The sequence below is a fragment of the Leptonychotes weddellii genome, chromosome 11 (assembly GCF_054177405.1).
Source record: "Leptonychotes weddellii isolate Sample4059 chromosome 11, ASM5417740v2, whole genome shotgun sequence".
Classification (NCBI taxonomy): domain Eukaryota; kingdom Metazoa; phylum Chordata; class Mammalia; order Carnivora; family Phocidae; genus Leptonychotes; species Leptonychotes weddellii.
The window spans coordinates 9912924-9936087 of NC_138379.1; the positions used below are offsets into that span (position 1 = coordinate 9912924).

The 23164-nt window shown below is 43.8% G+C and overlaps 2 protein-coding genes across 5 annotated transcripts in view; both read right to left on the minus strand.

The window, feature by feature from the left end:
- Positions 1-4783: 4783 nt before the first annotated feature.
- LOC115937512 (olfactory receptor 10V1-like) overlaps positions 4784-23164 on the minus strand; it is a 44884-nt gene continuing 26503 nt past the window's right edge. For 3 of the 4 annotated variants that reach the window (XM_081798057.1, XM_081798056.1, XM_081798058.1), the window contains one exon: positions 4784-7476. In XM_081798057.1, the coding sequence (XP_081654183.1) occupies positions 6610-7476 (867 nt within the window). In that variant the 3' untranslated portion in view covers positions 4784-6609. Of the gene's footprint in view, positions 9687-23164 lie in introns of those variants that run through there. The other variant, XM_006746781.3, reaches the window with a different exon arrangement.
- Positions 19699-20952, minus strand: LOC102730601 (olfactory receptor 10V1-like). Its single transcript, XM_031017559.2, has one exon. The coding sequence runs from the start codon at positions 20910-20912 to the stop codon at positions 19980-19982; it is 933 nt and encodes a 310-aa protein (XP_030873419.2). The 5' UTR covers positions 20913-20952; the 3' UTR covers positions 19699-19979.

Consider the following 23164-nt stretch of genomic DNA (forward strand, 5'->3'; position numbering starts at 1 on the left):
AGTTGGAATCCAGGAACCCAAGAGGGGACACGTTGGCAGATGTCTATTATTATAGCATTCTATTTGAAGGTAGTTACAGACTTCAAGCCTTCCTTAAAACTCTCATTAGGCATGAACCCTATTTTATTCATTTTCTATTAGTATATTAATATTTACTCTTCCCTGCCAGGCAGAGAAGTATGGATTCCACCTGCTAGTTGTGTATAAGGAACTGGAAAAAGTCAAGTTAACTGGAATATGGGACCTGGGCAAGGAGAGTCCAGGGGCTGGTGAAAAAGACTGATATTGAGCCCAAGTGGACGCTAGGGTCTCCAGGTCAGTGGACATGGACTTAAGGTTCCAGGCTCAGTAGGAGCCCCTTCTCTCTGATGTATTTTTATTTTTCTGCCCCACAGTGGAACTTGGTTCCCCACCTACTCTGTCTTGGTGTAGCTGTTTCCCCATTAAACAAACATAGTCCAGATCAAGTGTGCATTTTGGCTATGTATAATTCAGCCAACACTTAATTTCACTTTTACAAACAAACCAAAAAGAGGATCCTGGCATTTGGGAGCTCCACTTCCTTCTCTCGCCTCACTCCGAGCCTACTTCTTTTCCCACTGGAGAAAAGGACTGAGCCTTACCCCATCTGGACCATCTGCGGAACAGGCGAGACCACTTTCTGGCTGGTGCACCTCAAGGTAATGGTGGTGAGTAGAGATAAGGGGAACTAGAGAATTTAAGGGGAAGGTCCTTTCTGTTCCCAAGAGCATCTCTTCCCCCACTGCAGGAGGGATGGAGAATAAACTTACTGACCTGTGGTTTTCTCCCCCTTACCCCTGTTGTTTGTATTGGTTATATAGAGCTGCGTAGCAAATGGCCCTTGAACCTAGCAGCTGGAAACAGTAAACCTTTATTATCCTCTGGCTTCGGTGATATGGGGATCCCCGTGCAGCTGAGCTGGGTGCTTCTGTCTCACAGTCTCTCACAGACTGCAGAGAAGGTGTTGCCTGGGGCCATAGTCTCATCTCATGGCTTAACTTGGGAGGGTCTGCTTCCAAGGTCACTCTGTGGTTGGCAGGATTGGGCTCCTCAAGGGCTATTGGCCGGAAGCTTCCCTTGGTTTCTTTGCCATGTAGTCCTCTCCATAGAGCAGCTCACAACATGGCAGCTGGTTTCCATCAGAGCAGGAAAATGAGAGAGAGAGAGAGAGAGATGGAAGCCAAGGTGTATTTGTAACCTAATCTCAGCTGTGACATCACTTTTTCTCTATTCGTTCACTAGAAGCTACTCACCAGCTGCAGCCAACACTCAAGGTGAAGGGAATACACAGGAGAATGAAAGCCAGGCGCCATCTCTTATCTACCCAGTACATAGTTCAAATCCCAAATTAATGCCAGAGTTATGCTATTCACCTTCTAGAGCTCTCTTCTCCCCCATATCCGTCCTGGACAACTCTGATACATTCTCCAGGCCTGAGAGCAAATGTTTCACCCTCCACGATTGACTTAAGTGTCCCCCAAATGTGCCCCTGTGACACCCTGGACTTCACCATAGCCCTACCACACTGCGAATGACCTGGTCTGCCTCACACACCTTCTGTAAACTCCGTGAGGGCAGCAGTCTTGTCTCTTCTCTTCTATCGACATGGACCCAGACCCAGGCATAGGGCCAAAAAGGGACTAGGCACTCAGTTAATGTTTACGAAATTTAATAAATGAATCTTCCCATAATATGGCTCCATTATGTCTTTCTTCTGATTGAGACTCCTCAGTGGCCTCTCATTACAAAGAGGAGGGAGTCTAGAGTGGCATTCAGGCCCTTGCCCCTTCTGGCCCCGGCCCTGTGCACTGTCACTCGGTGCCACACACAACGCCATCGTCAGCCTCACCAAACGCCCACCTCTTCTCGGAGCCAGATGTGCCCGGGATTTCCCACCTACCTCTGCCCGGTAGGCCCTTTTTCCATTTCATGTCTGGCAGACACCTGCTGCTCGTTCAGGAAAACCCTCTGGTTCACTCAGGCGGCCCCTTGGCCCCGCTGCCTGCCTGCCCCTAAGAGAACTTGTTCAGACCTCTTTTTAAAGCCCACCCCGTGTTGTCTTGTACCTAGCTGCTTACCCGTCTGTCTCCCTGACTAGCCCATGAGCCGCTTAAGAGCAACAAACCAGGATTATTCACCTTCCAGGGCTACTACGAAGTAAGTGGAATGCAAGTATTTGGAGATTAACCAAGGAATGGTTGGCCTCTAACACACACACATGCACGTGCACGTGCACGTGCACGCACATTTTCTCTCTCTCTCTCTCTCTCTCTCAAAACTAAATGCGATTGCAACTCCATGTGTTTTGGAGAATGAGCTCTGTATCATTGAATTGAGTTTAAAATAACATGTTTTATTTACAAACATGTCTTTTTTTTTTTTTTTTTAAGTAGGAGCCCAATATGGGGCTTGAACTCATGACCCTAGAAATAAACCCAGGTATCTGTGGTCAACCGATTTTTTTTTTTTTGCAGTAGTCTCCGAGCCCAGCATGGACCCCATTGCAGAACTTGAACTCATAACCCTGATATCAAGGCCTGAGCTGAGATCAAGTCAGATTCTTAACCAACTGAAGCACCCAGGCACCCCTTACAAAGAAGTCTTGTATCACGTTATTCAGATGTTTTTCTAGCACGAACCTCCACATGCCATATACCTATGCCTTTGATTTGACAATACAAATAATTTGAACCTTATACATTTCTTGTTATGTTTATATAAACTCCTCAATCCCTAGAGCCTAAAAGCACCAAGTGTTCCCCTGAAGAGCCTAGAAAAGAAGCTTCACCCAGAGGAGCTTGTGGTTACTTTGAGCTGCAGAAGACATGTTTGTTTCTTACAACACCTTTGAAACACCTGTCAAGAGGAACAGTAAACACAGTGTAGCCTAGGGGAAAGGCAAGTGAATAACTATGGCTTTAAAATGTTTATAACTAGGGTGCCTGGGTGGCTCAGTTGGTTAAGCAACTGCCTTCCGCTCAGGTCACGATCCTGGAGTCCCAGGATCGAGTCCCACATTGGGCTCCCTGCTCGGCAGGGAGTCTGCTTCTCCCTCTGCCCCTCCCCCCTCTCATGTGCTCTCTCTTATTCTCTCTCTCAAGTAAATAAATAAAATCTTTAAAAAAAATAAAATAAAATGTTTATAACTAGAAAAATAAGCCATTTCATATATTTCTCCAATTGGATATAATTTTTTTAAGCAGGCTCCACGCCCAATGTGGGGTTTGAACTCACAACCTTGAGATCAAGAGTTGCATGCTCTACCAACTGCATCAACATAGGCACCCCTCCATTTGGATATTGAACTAACCATGCTGAATCTTTCATTGTACTTTTACAGTTTTTCTGTGCCCTCCCCCAAGATGTCACAATAACTTGAGGAAATAGAGTAGATATTATTGCCCCCATTTTATTATGAAATTAAGTACAGAAGAATGAAGGGATCTCCCCAGGCTCCCATAATACAGGGATAACTTGCTGGGAGAGGAGCAGTTTTGTTCCCCGGGCTTTGAAACCACACCATGCACATCAAATCCCACATTCTGCCTGTCCCGGCTGTGTGACCTTGAACACGTTACTGAAATTCCCTGTGTCACAGTTTCCTTATCTGTAAGCAGAGAAAACAATAGGGTCGTCTCATGGGTTTTTGTGACGATAAATGGGCAATCATTAATTCCCTAATGCAATCACTTGAGAAGAAGCCTACTAACCCATGATAACTACACTTGTTTTTCTCAAGGAGTGTGGAGAATTGAAAAATGCCTGGACTATTTCAGTCACTAGTGAAACCACCCTCTTGGTAGTCAGTCAGCCTCAGCAGGTTCAACAGGGTGAGGAAGAGAAGAGTTCAGTGGTGACAGAATTCAGAAAACATCAGAGAAATGGATCCCTCATCCTAGAGTCTGACTGCACATTTGCACGTTACAAGCACCAAGTGAACCTGTAGGAGACCACTGGTTGGGGTTTGATCAGCACAGTACTCTTCACACTTGTTTGACCATAGAAAGTTTATTTCTCCCAAACACCAATTATTCAACAAGACTCGTGTCCAGAAAATAACACTGACGTAGGGGAATAGTGCAGTAGGACACGGGAAGGGCAGCAAGTGTCCGTAAGTGAACCAAAGAAGATCCTTTCTGGTTCTTGTCTGTCTTTTCTTTTCTTTTAAGATTTTATTTATTCATTTGACAGAGAGAGAGAGCACAAGCAGGGGGAGCGGCAGGCAGAGGGAGAAGCAGGCTCCCCACGGAGCAAGGAGCCCGATGCGGGACTCGATCGCGGGACTCCAGGATCAAGACTGGAGCTGAAGGCAGACGCTTAACCGACTGAGCCACCCAGGTGCCCCAGGTTCTTGTCTTTCAAAGGAAGATGGGAACATTTCAGTTCCATGTAATATGAATCCTGGTCATTGTTTCTAGCTTCTAAGCCTGCGATACATTTTCAGAAAAAAAAAAAAAAAGAAAAGAAAAAAAATGTAGCAGACATTTTATACTTTTCCAGATAAGGAAACAGAGGCACAAAGAGCTCATTCTTCTGCCCTTACAATTCCCCCCTTCAGAAATGCCCTTCCTGGGCGCCTGGGTGGCTCAGTCAGTTAAGGGTCATGAGACTGAGCCCCTCGTCAGGCTCAGCTGAGTCTGCTTGTCCCTCCCCCCCCCACCCCCCTCCCACACGAGCAGGCACACTCTCTTTCTCTCTCTCTTTCTCTCTCAATAAATAAAATAATTTAAAAAGAAAGAAGAAGGAAGAAAGAAATGCCCTTCCTGCTCCTCTTTGCACACAGAGAGAGACCTGGACACAGGCATGGTGTTGCTCAAATGCCACCTCCCCCATCACACTTGCCTTGATTCCTTTATCTGTCCCTCCTCCAGAAGCTCATAGCATTGTATCGCTTGCCTTGGGCTATCATGGTTTGTGTTCTTAAACACTACTAGACTTAACCTCCTTCAAGGCAGGAGTTGCCTCTTACTTACCTTTCCACTTCTTGCTCCACCTACCGCGGGTGGGTACATAGTACATAGCAGAGTTCCATAAATAGTTGTTTACTATCTTCTTAAATATTGTTGAATGAATAAATCACTCATAATTTTTTATTTTTATTTTTTTAAAGTAGGCTCCACACCCAACATGGGGCTTGAACTCACAGCCCTGAGATTAAGAGGCGCACACTCCACCAACTGAGCCAGTCAAGCACCCCAATAAATCCCTCACTAATCAATGGGCAGAGGAGTAAATGAGCTTCCCCCACCCTACAAAAAGACAGTAAACTATCTATGTTCTGATGTTCTGATGCCATTACCCTGAGACAGGGATCGTCCTGAAACAATTACCCTCCTGCTCACAGCCACATTAGAGTCCTTTCCCCTCGTTGTGTCCAGCCAGTGTTTATCTTCACAGAACTAGCTTTTCCTCAACCTGAATCCAGATCTGAACCAACATTACCCCTCTCCTACCCAGAGAGGCTCAATTTTAAAAGGCAATCTTTCCATAGTATGTACACTTCGTGTCTTCGTCCATCCGGGCTGCCATTACAAAGTACCATAGACTGGGTGGCTTTGTAAACAACAGACATTTATTTCTCACAGTTCTGGAGGCTGGAAGTCTGAGGTCAGGGTTGGGTGAGGAACCTCTTCCAGGTCACAGACTTCTTGTATCCTCACATGGCGGAAGGGTCCAGGGAGCTCTGTGGGGTCTCTTTTATGAATGCACTAATCCCGTTCCTGAGGGCTCCATCCTCAAGACCTAATTACCTCCCAAAGGCCCCACCTCCTGATACCATCCCATTGGGGATTAGGATTTCAACAGATGAACCTGAGATAGGAGGACACAAATAATCAGACCATAGCAGCTAGGGACAGAGAGAAATGTGAAACATGTGAGTGTGTGTGTGTGTGTGTATGTGTGTGTGTATCTGAGACAGAAAGGACACAATGGGGAGGAGACTCAACAGGCACGGGGAGAGTGAGTTAGACGCAGACTAACAACTAATACAGAGTCAGAGATTGAGGTGCAGACAGATTAGCTCTGGGTATAAAGGTAAGAAAAAAGAACCACAACTTTTAAACTCCAGCGCTTTCCCCATCACCTTTCCCAGGAAGAAGAATTTAGGATGAAAGAGAATTCGAAAAGGTATAAGCTCAGCATTTGCACCACGGCAATCAGCAGAGAGTGGTTGCGATGGTCCTGGTTTGATGTGCATCTTGTTCTTGGCTCTGGCCCTGAGTACATGTGTCAACATGTGACCCCACTAAGAACCTGAGAACCGGACACAGACTTCACATGTAATGATGAGGATAAGCAATGACCACATTCACTGCCATATTGCCCTTTAAAAATCACGAAGTATTTTCACTTTGGGTGCTCAAAACTACCCCAGATTTAAGTCTAGTGGGCATTTTCATCCCCATTTTAGAGATGAAGAATCCGAGGCTGAGAAAAGAAAAATGACTCAGAAATAATATAACCAGGAAGAAGTAACAGTATAAATCCAATGACCTCTTAGCTCCCACCTCCTCATCTCCCAGAAAGCATACTCATTTGTTTCTTCCCAGCAATGTTGGAGAGGAACATCCAGAATGTTTACTGTGTTTAGGACAACAGGAATCTGATCATTGTTCTCTTCAAAGCATCCTTAAGCTCTCTGTTTCTCATGCTGTAGATCAAGGGGTTCAGCACAGGGGTGATGAATGTATAAACCACAGACACTACCTGGCCCCTCTCTGGAGAGTAGCTGGAGCTGGGGCACAGGTAGATGAGGCCCCCACATCCGTACTGGAGCAGGACCACAGTCAGGTGGGAGGAGCAGGTGGAGAAGGCCTTGTGCCTCCCCTCTGCTGAGCGGATCTTCAGGATGGTGGCCACGATGAAGACATAGGAGAGAGTGATAAGCAGGAAGGGGATGGTGAGGACGATGATGCTGATCACAAACAGCGTGGCCTCATGGACCCAGGTATCTGCACAGGCCAGTCTCATGACAGGGAGGACATCGCAATAGAACAGGCTGATTTCTTTACTGCTGCAGAAGGGGAGTTGGAAGATGAGTACAGTCAGCTGCATGGCCAAGATGAACCCCAGCACGAGAGACCCCAGGGCCAGCTGGACACACAACCGCCAGCTCATCATGAGAGTGTAACGCAAAGGGTGACAGATGGCCACAAACCTGTCATAGGCCATGACAGCTAGTAGAATGCAGTCAGCGCTGCCTAGGAAGGTGAAGAAGAACATCTGGGTACCACAGCCAGGCAAGGAGATGAAGTCTCTCTCCATGGACAGGACGCTGGCCAGAGTCAGCGGGGCAATGGTGGAAGAGTAGCAGATCTCCAGAACTGCCAAGTTGGCCAGGAAAAAGTACATGGGGGTGTGCAGAGAATGGTTAATCCAGATGATGAGAGAAACGGAGACATTGCCACTGATGCTGACCAGGTACATGATCAGGAAGGCCACGAAAATCAGCATCTGCACCTCAGGGAGTTTGGAGAAGGGGCGGAAATGGAAGTGAATTATCCCAGTTTGATTTGCACTCTCCATGCATTCAGTGCCTTGAGCCTGTTGATGGCACCGTGCTGCCCCCTGAGGACAGATTAATGTCAGGACATAGAGCTCCTGCTGGGTGACCCATTCAACTCTTGGCCTCTCCCTTTCCTGAGCTCCCCAACCCTAACCATCTTTACCTCCAGGCTAAACTCCACAACTGGGGCACCTGGGTGGTGCACACAGTCGGTTAAGCATTTGACTCTTGGTTTCAGCTCAGGTCGTGATCTCATGGTGTTGAGATGGGGCCCACGTCAGACTCCATGATCAGCACAGAGTCTGTTTGAGATTCTGTCTCCCTCTCCCTCTGCCCCTTCCACTCGTGCTCTCTCTCTCTTTCTCAGATAAATCTTTTAAATAAATAAATAAATAAATAAATAAATAAATAAATAAATAAATAAATAAATTCTGCAACTCGCTTCTAAATAAGACTTTTTGTTGTAATCACCCAGAAGTAGTTCACCACAGGGTGAAATCCTTTTTTTAAAATTGTGGTAGAATGTACATTGCATAATATTTATAAGTTTAGCCCTGTGTAAGCATACAATTCAAGGGCATCAAATACATTCACAATGTTGTGTAACTATCACCTCTATGCATAACCAAAACTTTTTTATCAGCCCCAACAAAAACTGTGTACCCACTAAACAATAACTCACCATATGGCCTCCTTCCAGCCTCTAGTTAACTCTATCCTAATTTCTGTCTCTCTGAGTTTGCCTATTCTAGGTACCTTCACACAAGTGGAATCATACAATACTTGTCCTTGTGTGTCTGGTTTATTTCACTAAGCATAATGTTTCCAAGGTCCATCCATGTGGTAGCATATTTCAAATTTCTTTTACGTTTTATGGCTGAACAGTATTCCATTGTGTGTACATATCACATTTTGTTATCCATTCATCTGTTTATGGACACTTGGTTTGGTTCCACCTTTTGTCTCTTGTGAATAATGCTATCATGAACATAGGTGTGTAAGTATCTGTTTGCATCAGCACTGAAATCTTAAGTCACAGAATACCATACCCAGACCACAAATCTCTCTACTCCCTAATCCCTTGCCTGGTTCTCAAGAGCACAGCCTCTGGGATTGGACCATTTAGTTTCTAATCTCTGATCTGCCATTGACCAAGAGTATGACCTAGAGCAACTCATTGAAACTTTCTGCTTCAATTTCTCTATCTATAAAAATAACAATAGAACAAAACTCTTAAGATTATTGTGAGAAGTAAATATGTCTGGCCCCTAGTAAACTCTCCATGACTGTTAGCAATAATCATTAATATTTCTCTTCTTCCACCTCTTCAAGACCACCTTGATGCTTCCAGTTCCCCCAAATAAGCCTCCTTTGGGCTTTACTCCCTTCCCCCACCCAACCAAGACCTATGGTTCATCTCTTCCATTAGTTTTTTGCCAATATTGCCACTCTCCTTGGCTCCTTGACCTTTTGTCAACCCTGTTACCTTCTGTAATATCCAACATACCTATTCCAGGATGAACAGGACTAAAGATTACAAAGTCCTGCCAAATGGAGCCACAACAAAGGGGCATTACCAACCCCAGCACTGTCCCCAGTCCTCTAAAGAGCTCCTCCTTCTGGTCCCCACCAAGACTAGTACACATTTCCCTGGTCTCTTCAAGTCTTCCCTCTGCTACCTCCTTCTTCACTAACAGTAGATGACCAAGCCTTCAACTTCACAGAAAGAAATAACAAAAGCTACTTGAAGGCAGCTCATCATCATCCTCACTAGCGCTGGACCTATAACATAGGACCTTGAACATACCCATAACACATTCCCTCAATCTTACATCACCCTCTAATGCCTCCCTATCTCCTTCCCATTACTTCTTCCCTACTCCTTCTTTAACACAGGCAATCCAGTTTCCATCTTACTCCTTGAAACCACTCTAATGAAGGTCACCAATGACTTCCAAATCATTGAATCCAACAGCTATTTTGACTTGATCTGCTTTGCATTTGAAGCTGCCAGATACTTTCTACTCCTTGAAATTCCTCACCCGTAGCCTCTGTAATGCTATTCTACCCAGACTTTCTTCCTACCTCTCTGGACACTTTCCCATCTTTTTTCACTTTTCCATTTCTGTCACTTTCAGAGACTGCTCTTCCTCTTAGTAATTTGCAAAAGGAAGATTTTGTTGGTTATTCTAGGTCGGCTCCCCAGACCCACTCTCCACCCTGCTCTGCCCCATGGGAGGCTAGTCACAAGGACTGCATTAGCCAGTCTCCTTCACCCTGTGGTTTTCTGGTTGAATTTGGCCAATGAGAGGTACTGGCAAGAGAATGAAGAGTAGCATAAAAAGCACTAGGGTATTTACCCTCCCCCCAACACACACACACACCCCATACCACATCTCTTGCAGAAACAAAAACTGACACTTCGCCTTTCTTCCAATGATTAAGCAATTCATGATAGCACAGTATGAAGGGGGAGGGGACCACATTGCACCCTGGGTTAAACCAAAACAAGATCACCCTGACTGGTTTATGGATGCCCAAAAGAATGTGTTTTTATTATTTTTGCTATGCTGATGTCTAAAGATGTGTCATGACCTTTGAAAATATGATAATCATGTAAGAATGTTATTTTCCACCATAAAGAGAATAATACAACCTTAGTATTCTTGCTGATTTGCAGTTTTATCCTTTGAATATTTGTTGGGTTTTTGTGTCTGACAAGCCAGTCTTTTTAAAGTCTGATGCCCTGCAGGCTTTGCAAGTAAAGTGTTTTCCCTTCCTAAATGCATCTGCCCCTACTGGGTCATCTGTTTGGCACAGCCTTATGTAGGGTAGGAGGGCTAGAAGATGGCTGGAATCATGGTGGGGTAAAGTTCATCAGTTTCTGAGAGTATTGTTCCTTGAAAATTTTAACTCCTTTTCTGGGAGCAACATTAGGAGCACACACCTGGCTGCCTCTCTCTCTATGCAGAGTAAGGGAGGATCTTCTACCCCAAATATTTGATCTCCGTGAATTAAACACTAAGGGGGCAAACAGTTATCGGAAAAGGACTATTGTCTATAACCAGGGATCTGACCATTCCTGAACGATGTGTTTGCTTCTGTGTTTACTTGTGTATTTCTGTCCCCTCCATGGACTCTAAGCTCCATGAGGGCAGGGGCGATTGGGTCCCATTCTTCACTAATGCCCAGGACACTAGCACAGTGCCAGGAACAATGTAATTCTGTATTGACATGAACACTGGAGACTTACTGAGGCCCTATCAATAGCATTGACTGATACTTAGTACTTTTGAAGTAGAAATAGTAATCTTCATTTTAGCACTCTGATACTAAGCATATCCTTTCTGGAGAGATAATCAGCTGTTTTTCCTTTTTTTTTTTTAAGATCTATTTATTTATTTTAGAGAGAGAGAGTTGGGGGGCAGTTGCTGAGGGAGAGAGAAAATCCTCAAGCAGACTCGCCGCTGAGCACAGAGCCTGACAAGGGGCTCAATCCCAGGACTCAGAGATCATGACCTGAGCCAAAATTGAGAGCTGGCAGTTCAACCGACTGAGCCACCCAGTGCCCCAAAGATAATCAGCTATATTCAAGAAGTGATTTAAGATGTCATATGCATTGGGGCATCTGGGTGACTCAGTAGGTTAAGCATCCGACTCTTGATTTCCCTCAGGTCATGACCTCAGGGTTGTGAGATTGAGCCCCCCCCCATTGGGCTCTGTGCTGGCCATGGAGCCTGCTTAAGATTCTCTCTCCCCTCTCCTTCTGCCCCTACACCCCCCCCAAAAAAAAAGAAAGAAAGAAAAAAAGATGTCATATGCATTGAATCAGTTCTCTCAACATTGAAGGATCTACCCTAAGGAAATAGCCTGGAATATGGAGCCAAATCCACAAACATGTGTACAGTATGCCTTAATAATTCTTTATAAGGAAACAAAATAAATGCTTAACAAAAAGTAACATTTCAATCACTTGGGGTATATTCATAAGACAAACTATTATATTGCCATTAAAACTGTTATAATTAAGAGGTTTAATAAAGTAAGATGCTTATAACGTGACGTTAAATGAAGAAAACAAAGAGGCCAAACTGCATGCATAGCACAAACCAGCTATATTACCAGCATAAAGGGCAACAGTAAACTCTTAATAGTGTTTTTGAGAGAAATGGGTGACTACTGTTTTCTTCATGCTTTTCTCCACTTCCGAATTTTCTTCCAAAAATGTGTGTTATCTTTTTAGCTATAAAAATTTTATTGATTTTTAGAATTCTCATTTGGGAAGCAATGAAACTGAAGTTACATAACACACACCTAGTTATACAACCAGTCATTGTTGGAACCAGGATTAACATCCAGATATAGCCATGAGATCTACACACTTGCCAATGATGCAGCCCAAGATTGTGCTAAATCTAGGTATTTATTCATAGGTTTGTTAATTTCCAGACATATCACTCTCCTGACTTGAGCTGAATCTATTGTTGTGTTCTTCCTTCCTTTCATTTCCTCTCTTCTTTCTTTCCTTCCCCTCTTTATTTTTTTTTACCTTCATCTCTACTTTTTTTTTTAAGATTTTATTTATTTACTCTAATGAGAGAGAGAGAATCTCCAGCAGACTCCCTGCTGAGCTCAAAGCCTGACTTGGGGCTCCATCTCACGACCCCAGGGACCACAACACTAGCCAAAACCAAGAGTCAGATCCTCAACTGCGTCTCTCTCCTTATCTCTTCTTAAAGCTAACCCTTTAGATTTAGCTCATCATTCCAGCCCATCAAGATCTTAGAGAGAATTGTAATTCTTTGCTCCAACAAGTAATCAATTTCTCTCCCCCTGTCATCTACAAATTTAATGAACATGTTTCTCAAAGCTATAACTGGTCTAATGCCTAGTAATATTAGACCAGATGTGGAAGCCACATCCCTCAAGTGTACTACCAACAATACCCGTCAAAATTTTCTTCAGAACATCAATAGGTTTTCAAAGAAAGGTTCTCTGTGTGGAATGTCTTTAAAACTACAGTGAATTCCACTGCAATACACAATCACATTGATTACAGAAGGGATGTTCAACATTCCTTAGGTAAGGAATTCTAAATTCTCATTCCTTAGACTCACCTGAATTCACAACACATTCCCCACGCCCTTGCCCAGACACACACATTTCTTTCTAATGAACACATATATGTCATCCTACTTGACTATTAATTCATGTTTCCCTTTTTGCCTTAGCTGCTAGGAAGCCTAAAACTAAGTTTTATATTCAACTGCTTATCATTCCTCAACTCCAGTAACTCTGTTTCTGTTTCACTCTTGCCTTTTATACTGTGCAAGTTGATTTTGATCTTACTGTAGCTAGGGTTTTATTGCAAGGCACTCTATTTTTAGGAGCATTCAAAGCATAATAAATATATTATACGAATAAAAAATTATTCTTGCCTTTTGTGTCTTCATCCAAGGTACTGACAAGTGAATGAGAAATCTCTCCACTCTCCACTCTCAAGTTTGCTCCTCCTCTGGGGTCTTCTCAGTGGTATAAAAATGACAATCCTGTAAGCTTGGTTGTACTTAAATGTTCTCTTTCATTGTCTGCTTTCTTCTGCCTTTGCTGATGCATAATCCCTTGTTACTTGAAGGTTGGATCAGGGAATTCTAGCTCTCTTCTTACCCAGGAAATATAAACCCTCAATGATGTTGCATCTTGTCTGGTGAGTCTCTTTTGTGGTAACAGTACTGCTTCCAAAGACCAGTACTGCTACTGATTTAATTGCGAACATTCACAGAGAGAGCCCTTCCCCTTCCATAAAACCCTGGCATACTCCTCTACCTTCTTCCCTCATAGGGTGTAATTAACAGGACTGTTCGTGGATTCACTTGTTCAACAAGTATTTAATGAGGGTCTACTATCAACTAGGCATTGAGTAGGTAACTCGGAAACAGAGTAGATTACACTATATTATCTGGGTTCCCAACGAAGCATGTACCCCTCCTACAAGGATGGTGGATAACTCTTTCTCACCACTCTAAGGCAACCTAGGAAATTGGTTACACTTCGAGAGAGAGGCAGACTTATTCTCTCACCCTCAACAGGGGACTGTCTATTTTGAAGACTTGTTTGTTGTTAGAATATTTGGCATAAACAGTGTCACTTCATTTGCTCCAGGAGATGGCACAAATGTCCCAACTCATCTGTAATTCCACCCCAGGAAGCCCTCACAGGATCGGGGAATCCAGAGGTCAGTAGGGTTCATTGGTCCATCCCCCAGGGTCTAGACCACACAACAACTCAATCACCCTGGTCTTCCTCTACCCTTCTTACCTTCTGCCTGGAGAGCCTGGCAACCACATCCTTCCCTGAGGCTGAGTGAAGCCCACAGTGGAATCCTTTTCTCAATGATCTTGGGAATCGTGGAGACTGACTCTCTGAGAAACCACCCAGCACTGAGGGGAGCACACATCCAGACACTGTTCATCCTTCCCTGCTGTGTCTTGTTAAGGGAAATGCATGGGTCTTTGGGTCTTGCAGAGACAGAATTCTGGGTTCTCTCTTAGCTCTCAGTTCTTCTCATCTTATTTCTGGGGAATTCTCTGCCAACTTTGGTTCAATAAAGCCCCAAGAGGCTAACTTAGCTTTTAACTTGACCATCCCCTGTAGGTCAATGCTTGAACACAAATAGGAATTGTTTGGAGACTCGATATTCTAAACTGGTTTAATTGCTGCTACTAGACTTAGTTATTTTCTAATTATTGCTTAATTTTTACTCTCCAAGTTTGAGAGAGCTTAAAAGACATACAGTTTTAATTTATTCAAGTAGAGATTAATTTTGTGCACCTAGACAAATTCTAGGAATCCTTCAGAACTCAGCCAAGTGTCATCTGTTAAATGAAGCCATATTCTGATATACACCCCTTCCCTTACCCTCCTCCAAAAAAAAGGAAAAATCACTCCCTGCTCCATGCTCTGTGGTGACTTTGTCCCCACCCAAATTATAGCATCTATCACTCTGTATTGTGTTTATTATATTACTTGTTAGTCCATCCCTACTACATAGGTCCTCAATGGGAGCAACTAATTCAACTAGGTATTGCATTGCATGGTGTAATGTGGTGCAGAACCTTGAGATCATGACCCGAGCTGAAAGCAAGAGTCAGATGCTTAGCCAACTGAGCCACCCAGGTGCCCCTAAATTGTTTTATACCAATAGTTTTTTTTTTTTAAAGATTTTATTTATTTATTTGAGAGAGAGACAGAGAGAGAGAGCACGAGAGGGGGGAGGGTCGGGAGGGTCAGAGGGAGAAGCAGACTCCCTGCCGAGCAGGGAGCCCGATGCGGGACTGGATCCAGGGACTCCAGGATCATGACCTGAGCCGAAGGCAGTCGCTTAACCAACTGAGCCACCCAGGCGCCCCTATACCAACAGTTGATAGTGATCCTGGTTAAGGAAAATGTAAGAAAAACATTTCCCAAACTTCAGGCATTCATGAATAGTCTTCATGATTTATGTTTTCTCTGAGTTACTGGTATGAATTACTTAATGTTTTTCTTGACTTAAATTCAACTTACTTTTTGCTACATATCAATATGTATTATACCAGTTCTACTTGGAAATCTCGCGTTTTTAAGTAAATACAAACAAATGTTTAAATGCTCGTTCGTGTGTCACCTAAAACTTTCTTTTCGAGAACCAGTAACTCTGAAAACTCTGTGAACATGGCTAAAATGAAGGCCTGCAGGGTGTGTGTACGTGTGTGAGAGAGAGAGAATTTGGCAGGAGATTGTCAAAGCAATCTAGAAAGACAAAGGCAAAATGATTCCTGAAACACAATCACCAGCCGTTTGAAAGTCTCATGGCATCTATACTGAACTGGAACATGTTTCAGAAAGGAGAAGTGGTCAGGTGTCCTCTCAGAGAAGGGCCAACAGAACCGTGCTGTTGGCTCTAGAGCAGACGGCGCAAGCAACCGCCCACAAGCTACCAGCGGGCGGTGGGTAGCCTTCAGGTGGCTGCGCTCACGCTTTCATTGCCTTGCGGAAAGCCCCAGAACGCAACACAGCGGAGCAGCTGCCATGCTTGAGTTGGGACTCCGTTTCTTTGGAGTCCAGACCTCTTTCCACTGTAGCCAGAGACACAGATGTCTCTGAGTGACGCCGTGGGCAATGTGGCAGTTTACTCATGATTTCTCTCAATTCCACTCCTCTCTCTTTCCATTTCTTCCCCCTATTTTTCTCTTATTTTTTCCTGCAACCCTAACAATGGTTTTCTCTCTGCCAAATTTAATGTGCCCGTGGCTTATTGGTGTTAAATAAATATCATTTTTAAGAAGCTATGGGGAGAAAAATCCACCGACTCCTTAGCAAATGACACCAGCCTTGAGTCATCTTCTTATCCTTCTTCTAGAATCAGACTCCAGGGAGTTTGGAAAAGAGGGTGAGTGCATTCGAGGAGGCCATGAAGCGATGTATGTGACCAGTGTACCTCTTTCCCACGATGGTCTCTCCACATTCCCCAGTGATTCCCTGAGTGTGTCCAGCTGAGCCCAACCTTCAATCCAGTTCTCCCACAGACAACCACAAACCACAGCAGGCATAGTTAGCAATGTGTCTCTAGGGGACGAGGAGGGTCAGTGAATCTTGCTGTTGATAGAGAAGCCCTTGACCTTCATCTTGACCTACATCTCACTTCTCTAGGAAGAGCAACCAGAGAGACGCTGTAGGAAACACTGCATGGCCCCAAAGATCGTTTTCCTTGCTAAGAGCAAAGACCAGGAGTGGTGAGCTCTGAATTTCACTACAAATAAATTTTGAAGTCATCTGGCTTTTACTATTCTTTCTTGAAAGTTTTTGGTTTCTAGGTCAAACTTCCCTGAGTAACAATCAAATTTTAAAATATACGTACAAGGATTTGTGTTCAGTAACATCCAGGAGCAAACGGGTTGCATTTTTCAATTTGCTCATGTGTTTTCCTTTACAGCTCGTCTTCTGTTACAACAGACTCATTTCATTCAGAGCTGAGGCACCATTCTATCTGGTACCACTCCCCTGAGTATTTGTTGTTGGTCATTTACACAACCATTTCCCTAAGAGTGTTCACAGAAGATTATCTTGATCAGGTTAAGTTAATTAGGTGAGAAAGAAAGGAAGGAAGGAAGAAAGAAAGGAAGAGAGGAAGGAAGGGAGGAAAAAGGATGAAGGATGATGTCCTAAATCACTCTCTTCCGTCAATTTGTATCAAGAAGAAGAAGAGGATTTGGGGGGTCCACAGGGGCCCACCTAAAGCTGAGTTACAGCCTACCTGATATTTTTAGTTAAAAAAGGGAATGTTTTCTTAAATAAGTACCTTCTCTAAACAGTAGGGCTATGGCTTAGTTAGATCTGGCTGTTAGAACAAAGTGCCAGATACTGGGTGGCTTCTAAACAACAAAAATTTATTTCTCACAATCCTGGAGGCTGGAAGTCTGAGATCAGAGTGCCACATGGTTGGGTGAGGGTCCTCTTCCACACTCTCATTATATCTTCACATGGTAGAAGGGGCTAGGGAGCTTTGTGGGATTTCTGTTATAAGAGTGTTGATACCATCCATGAGGGCTCCACTCTCATGACCTAATTACCTCCAAAAAGTACCACCTCCAAATACTATCACATCAGGGATTAGATTCAATATATAAATTTTGAGGGGACACAAACATTCAGCGCATACAAGGCCACTTCCTTTGCATAGCTAATGCCACTAGGAGTCTTTCCAGTAGGCTCAGACCAATGAGTAAATAAAATCAAATTAGAATATGATGACATTATTTTGTGCTGTTCAAATCTAATTCCATTGGAATACCGTTATGAAATTGGAGCATGCTGATGGACATGTAATGGAAGAAAAGTAAACCAATCGTGTCCAAATCTTGTGTAGTAAGCACAAAACTTCTTGGCTCATTATTAATGCAGAATATATGTATTCCAACTCTTGGATAATAACAATAACCAGGACCTTTCTCTTCTCCAATTTCTATCCAGATCCCGGTTGAGTAAAATAGTGTTTGTGGAACACTTCCTGAAAGACATGCTGGCCAATCAGGCTCTAATAGTTTAGGTTTATTCCCTAAAATCAAGTTAGAAAATTTGAGAGGTATATCCTTTTTTGACCATAATCATCCCTTCCAGAACTGCTTTAAGTGACTTGAACATGTCACACCATCAGCTTACGTGGAGAATTAACCCTAGAAAATTCATTTCATATTTACTGTATGTTATAGTGGTTAAGGTCACAGGCTTTGGAGTCAGACTGTGACAGCATTTACTAGCTGTGTGATCTTGAGGAAATTACTTAACATCTCTGAGCCTCAATTTGTATGTGTAAAATACGGAAAATAATGGTACCTATCTTATAAGATGTGGGAATCAAGTGAGTTAACGTGTACCAAGCACCTAAACAATATCTGGCACGTTATTCAGTGCTCAATAAATGATAGCTAGTGTTATTATTGTAATTGCTGGTATGTTGTTAAATATGCAATATTCTCCTTTGAAAAATTGTGGGAAAAGATTCTTTTACATCTGAGATTTAACAAAAAAAAAGTTAGATTTCTCCATATTTCTACTATATATTATTCTGCGAACTCTGAATTTACCAACTGAATTGTATTTTATTCTTTTTCCTTGGTTACTAGAAATCTCAGATACCTGTAGGTGACCATTATATAGACTGCAGAGAGCACATGGTTTGCATTTCTGCATAGAATTTTACTACTATATTCTCTATAATCGCACCTAAATTTTTCCTTTACCCCAATCTTCTTGCCTATGTGTTTTTAACATTTGTATCGAAGTATTTTTAAACTGCTTCACAGCTTTTGTGGAAGCATATTGGAAACAGAATAAATTAAAAGTAGAGAAGTAGGGGTGCCTGGGTGGCCTCAGTCGTTGGGCATCTGCCTTCGGCTCAGGTCATGATCCCAGGGTCCTGGGATTGAGCCCCACATAGGGCTCTATGCTTGGCGAGAAGCCTGCTTCTCCCTCTCCCGCTCCCCCTGCCTATGTTCCTGCTCTTGCTGTGTCTCTCTCTGTCGAATAAATAAATGAAATCTTTAAAAAAAAAAAAAAAGTAGAGAAGTAATATATTAAATCCAACAAACACCATTGCTATCAATAAAATATCTATTGAATCTCCACACGAGCACAACTAAAAATACTTGGATGCCCCAGGAATTCTACCGTCAGGATTCCACATTCCCCCTCTTTCTCACATGTAGCACAATCAGGTATGAAAGAGGCTAGTTTTTATCACTAGCAACATCAAGAGAGAAGGGGATTCTTTTCTTTTTCTCTTATCAAGGAAGATGTCTTGGAAATACCTTTCCCTGCTCTCAATCCTCCATCTGGTCTCCGCTACCAATGTCCCTAACAGCCCGACTTATTGCCTGCTATGGCTTGGGGTTCCCCTGCGAGGGTCAGAGGACCCACCTGCTGTGATGAGAAGCCACTGATTCTGCTGCTTTGGGAAGGGCTGATCGGACCAGCAGGAAGGCAGGACTTGAACAACTTAGTAAAAGCCGTTTGAGGGTAAGTGACAGAGGACTTAAATAAATAACAATCGTGGCTTCTTCTGTAGTTTCTTATTATATTTTCACACATCCACATTTTCACTGGACTGTCCATCCAACCCCCTTGAGGTAGGAAGGCTGTTGTTACCACCATCCTCTCTTTTACGTAAAGGAAAAAGGTCAGGACTCACGTTTGTGGTTGGACCTTAAGGCTAAATACCCAGCACTTACCAGAGAATAAGAAGAAAGAATAAGCCATTTCTTCTACCCCAAGGGGCCTTATAGACTTATTATAAAGGCAATGCCAAAACATATGAAACTTAGTTATATAAAAAGAAGTGTGATTTAATGAAAAGAGAAGGATCGCTGTCAGAAGAGTGGCCGGACAGACTTTATTAAGGCAGTGGGACTTGAGCAGGCAAAGAGAAAGGTCATAAGACATTTGAATGCATCAATCCATTGGGCCTGTGTACGACCAAGGATGTAGGCTCTTAAAACAGGTAACAGGACAGCATCCATTGTATCAACTGCTATTGGGTCTCTATGTGTCCATTCATTCATCCTTTTCTTCACTGACACTGCTATTCAGCCCTTATGCTAAGCTGTATGATGAGAGAGGAGGTTGGCTAAGTAGGCAGGGCCAATTCCTCACTGGAATCCACTAAAAAGCAGAGGAATTCGCACTGATGAGCATTTCACAGGCTGAGACAGCCATGGAGACGGTTATCTCTCCACTCCTTCCTTCTTGCTTTGGAGCTTCCTGTCCTTCAGATCATGCCCCTACTCCCGATTTGGGGAATATTTTTTCTAGGAAGGAATATTTTTCTAGGAAGTTTTCCTGAACCAGCACATTCTTGCCATAAGTCGCCTTACTGCATCAGTCACCTCTCGATTCCTTATGCTACAGATCAAGGGGTTTAGCACTGGTAAAAAAAGGTGTAAACAACAGACACTGCCCAGCCCTCTTCTGGAGAGTAGCTGGAGCTGGGGTGAAGGTAGATGAGGGTGCAACTCCCATACTGCAGGAGAACCACGATGAGGTGAGAGGAACAGGTGGAGAAAGCCCGGCGCTTTCCCTCAGCTGAATTCATCCTCAGGATGGTGGCCACGATGCAGCCATTGGAGAGGCAGATAAGGAGGAAGGGGACAGCCACGGCGGCCACACCGAGGACATAGAGAGCGGCCTCATGCACACAGGTGTCTGCACAGGCCAGGCGCGTGACGGCAGGCATGTCACAGAAGAAGTGGTAGATCTCACTGTGGCCACAGAATGGAAGGAGGCAGATCAGAATGGTCAAAGGCAGTGACAACAGGAATCCCAGCCCCAAAGAACCTAAAGTCATCTGCCCGCAGAGCTGCCAACTCATGATGAGGTTGTAATGCAATGGATGACAACTGGCCACGTACCTGTCGTAGGCCATGACAGCAAGCAAGACACAGTCAGAGCCTCCAAGAAGGATGAAGAAGAACATCTGGGCCCCACAGGCAGGGAGAGAGATAAGCATCTGCCCCATGGAAAGGATGCTAGCCAGAGTCAGGGGAGCAATGTTCGTAGAGTAGCCAATCTCCAGCATGGGCCAGAACAAAAAGGAAGGAGTACTCGGGGTATGGAGGGAGCAATCTCTCCAGACAGTGAGCCCAATGGTGATGTTTCCAACAAGACTTCCTAAGTACAACAGCAAGAGGGCCACAAATATGAGGGGAGCCACCCCGGGGTCTGTTGAGAAGGGGTGGAAGTGGAAGTGGACCCCTCCCGTCTGGTTTTCCTCTTCCATTAGGCCTGGAACAAGGAAAGAAGTCATGGGAAAAGTGACTCTCCTTGTCCTTGAGCCTGGAACCGGCCCAGACATGTTCAAAACACTGTCTGCAATCACTGAGTACTTACACTTACTACTTCCTTTGGAGTGCAGTTAATGTTATCTCTCCTGGCCACTGCTTATTCTATAGCTGTGTGACCTTGGAGAAGTTACAGACTTCAGCGCTCTCCTTTTTTTCTTTTCTTAAAGATTTTATTTATTTATCTGACAGAGAGAGAGAGACAGCGAGAGAGGGAACACAAGCAGGGGGAGTGGGAGAGGGAGAAGCAGGCTTCCCGCTGAGCAGGGAGCCCAATGCAGGGCTCCATCCCAGGACCCTGGGATCATGACCTGAGCCGAAGGCAGAGGGCAGACGCTTAACGAATGAGCCACCCAGGCGCCCCCAAGCGCTCTCCTTTTAAATGTGGGAAGAGTCTAACACTCACCTCTGAGGTGTGGTGAAAATCAAATGAGATTCTGTGTCTGAAAGTGCAAAGCCCTATGCACCCAGTAGGTTCTCAATAGGGTTTCCTATTTTCCTATTTCCATTCTTTCCTTGATCTTCATTCTTGATATATATATAAACACCCTGATGATTCACATGCCTCTTTAGTACTCTGATTATCCAGTTACCACAACAATATCTTAAAAATACATATTTAGGGACACCTGGGTGGCTAAGTCAGTTAAGCATCTGCCTTCGGCTCCGGTCATGATCTCAGGGTCCTGGGATCAAGCCCTGAGTCGGGCTCCCTGCTCAGCGGGGAGTCTGCTTCTCCCTTTCCCTCTGATGCTCCCCCTGCTTGTGCTCTCTCTCTCAAATAAACAAAGAAAAAATTTAAAGATTCATATTTATACAAAGAGCCTATGATTCTCATGTCGAGCCTAGAAGGCCGGCAAAAAGGTGTTGCCTTCAGCCAATAGAAATGTGGACCTGGAAGCCCAGAGTTAAATAGCTCACACAGCTATCCTCCCCAGTCAGGACTTTGTGATGGTATTTTTTCCTTCAACATTCAACAATCCAATTTGTTTTGTTTTGTTTACCAAGCGTGAACCCTACTCTTATTTTACCTTCTTGCATAAGTCCACCTGCGTTTTTATGGTGTCTACCCTGGATAGGGATTAATGCCCTCCTACGGGGCTCACCCACCTGCCAACCCAACTTATCATACTTTTAGATCCATCCCTCTTTTTTTTTTTTAAGATTTTATTTATTTGAGAGAGAGAGAGAGCACAAGCAGGGAGGAAGGACAGAGGCAGAGGGAGAAGCAGACTCTCCGCTGAACGGGGAGCTCCACTCAGGGCTCGATCCCAGGTCCCTGAGATCATGACCCGAGCCGAAGGCAGACGCTTAACCAACTGAGCCACGCAGGTGTGCCTAGATCCATCCCTCTTAAACACTTTTTAAATCATATTACTCCACATTGACTCTAAGCTTAAAAAGCAAAAGAACCTCAATTTTGTCAATTATACCTCGATAAAGCTGAAGGAAAAAAAACAAAGGAACCTCTTATTCTTGTAGTATCACACACAATTATGACAGGCTGAGTCACAAAATATTTTTATAAGTAAAATTAGCATGACTCACAGGGTGGGGTGGAAGTTCAGGAAATCACTCCGTGAACACGCCCCACTGCCCCATCTCACCTGAACTCACATCTTTATTCCAAGTCACTAGGTCCTTATGCACATGACTCTTAAATTGCATTGAGTCTGAATTTGCTGCAAGGTAGGCTTGCTCGTGCATGCAAGTATTTTCTGATGTTTGTGGAATTTTCAATTACGTTCAAATGGCCAAAGCTACAGAGCGCTCCTTGCATTGATCTTCTTGGGGAATCTTTAGGCCAGGCCAGGCCAAAAACACTGTTCTACTAAATTACAGGGGTGACAAAAATGGCAAATTAATTATTTTTGTTGTTTAACAAAGTGAGCCAAGTTTTAATATTATGTTTTCCTTGGGTTTGGATCTTAAGGATGATCCTCAGTGCTGTCAAGGTTGTGGAGAAATGAGCACTGCCAAGGTCACTGGTGGAGGGGTGAAAGGTTTGACACTGTGGGAAAATATTTTTCAAATGCTTGTATTTTGTCAAAATACGGACAATTTTCCAAGCTGGGTAACTCATACATAAGCATTCATTATACTGTCCTCTTAATTCGTATAGGTTTGAAATTTTCCAAATAAAAAATGCATATTTGAATTTAAGTTGAGTTATTCCACTTCAGGACTCTAAAGTCAGAAATTAACCTAAAATATAACAACCATAACAACAACAAAAAGCTTTATACACAAGGCAAAAATCACAGCG

Excerpts from the sequence above, each read along its gene's own strand:
- LOC102730601 (XM_031017559.2), bottom strand. The coding sequence starts at position 20,912 with ATGTCTGGGCCGGTTCCAGGCTCAAGGACAAGGAGAGTCACTTTTCCC.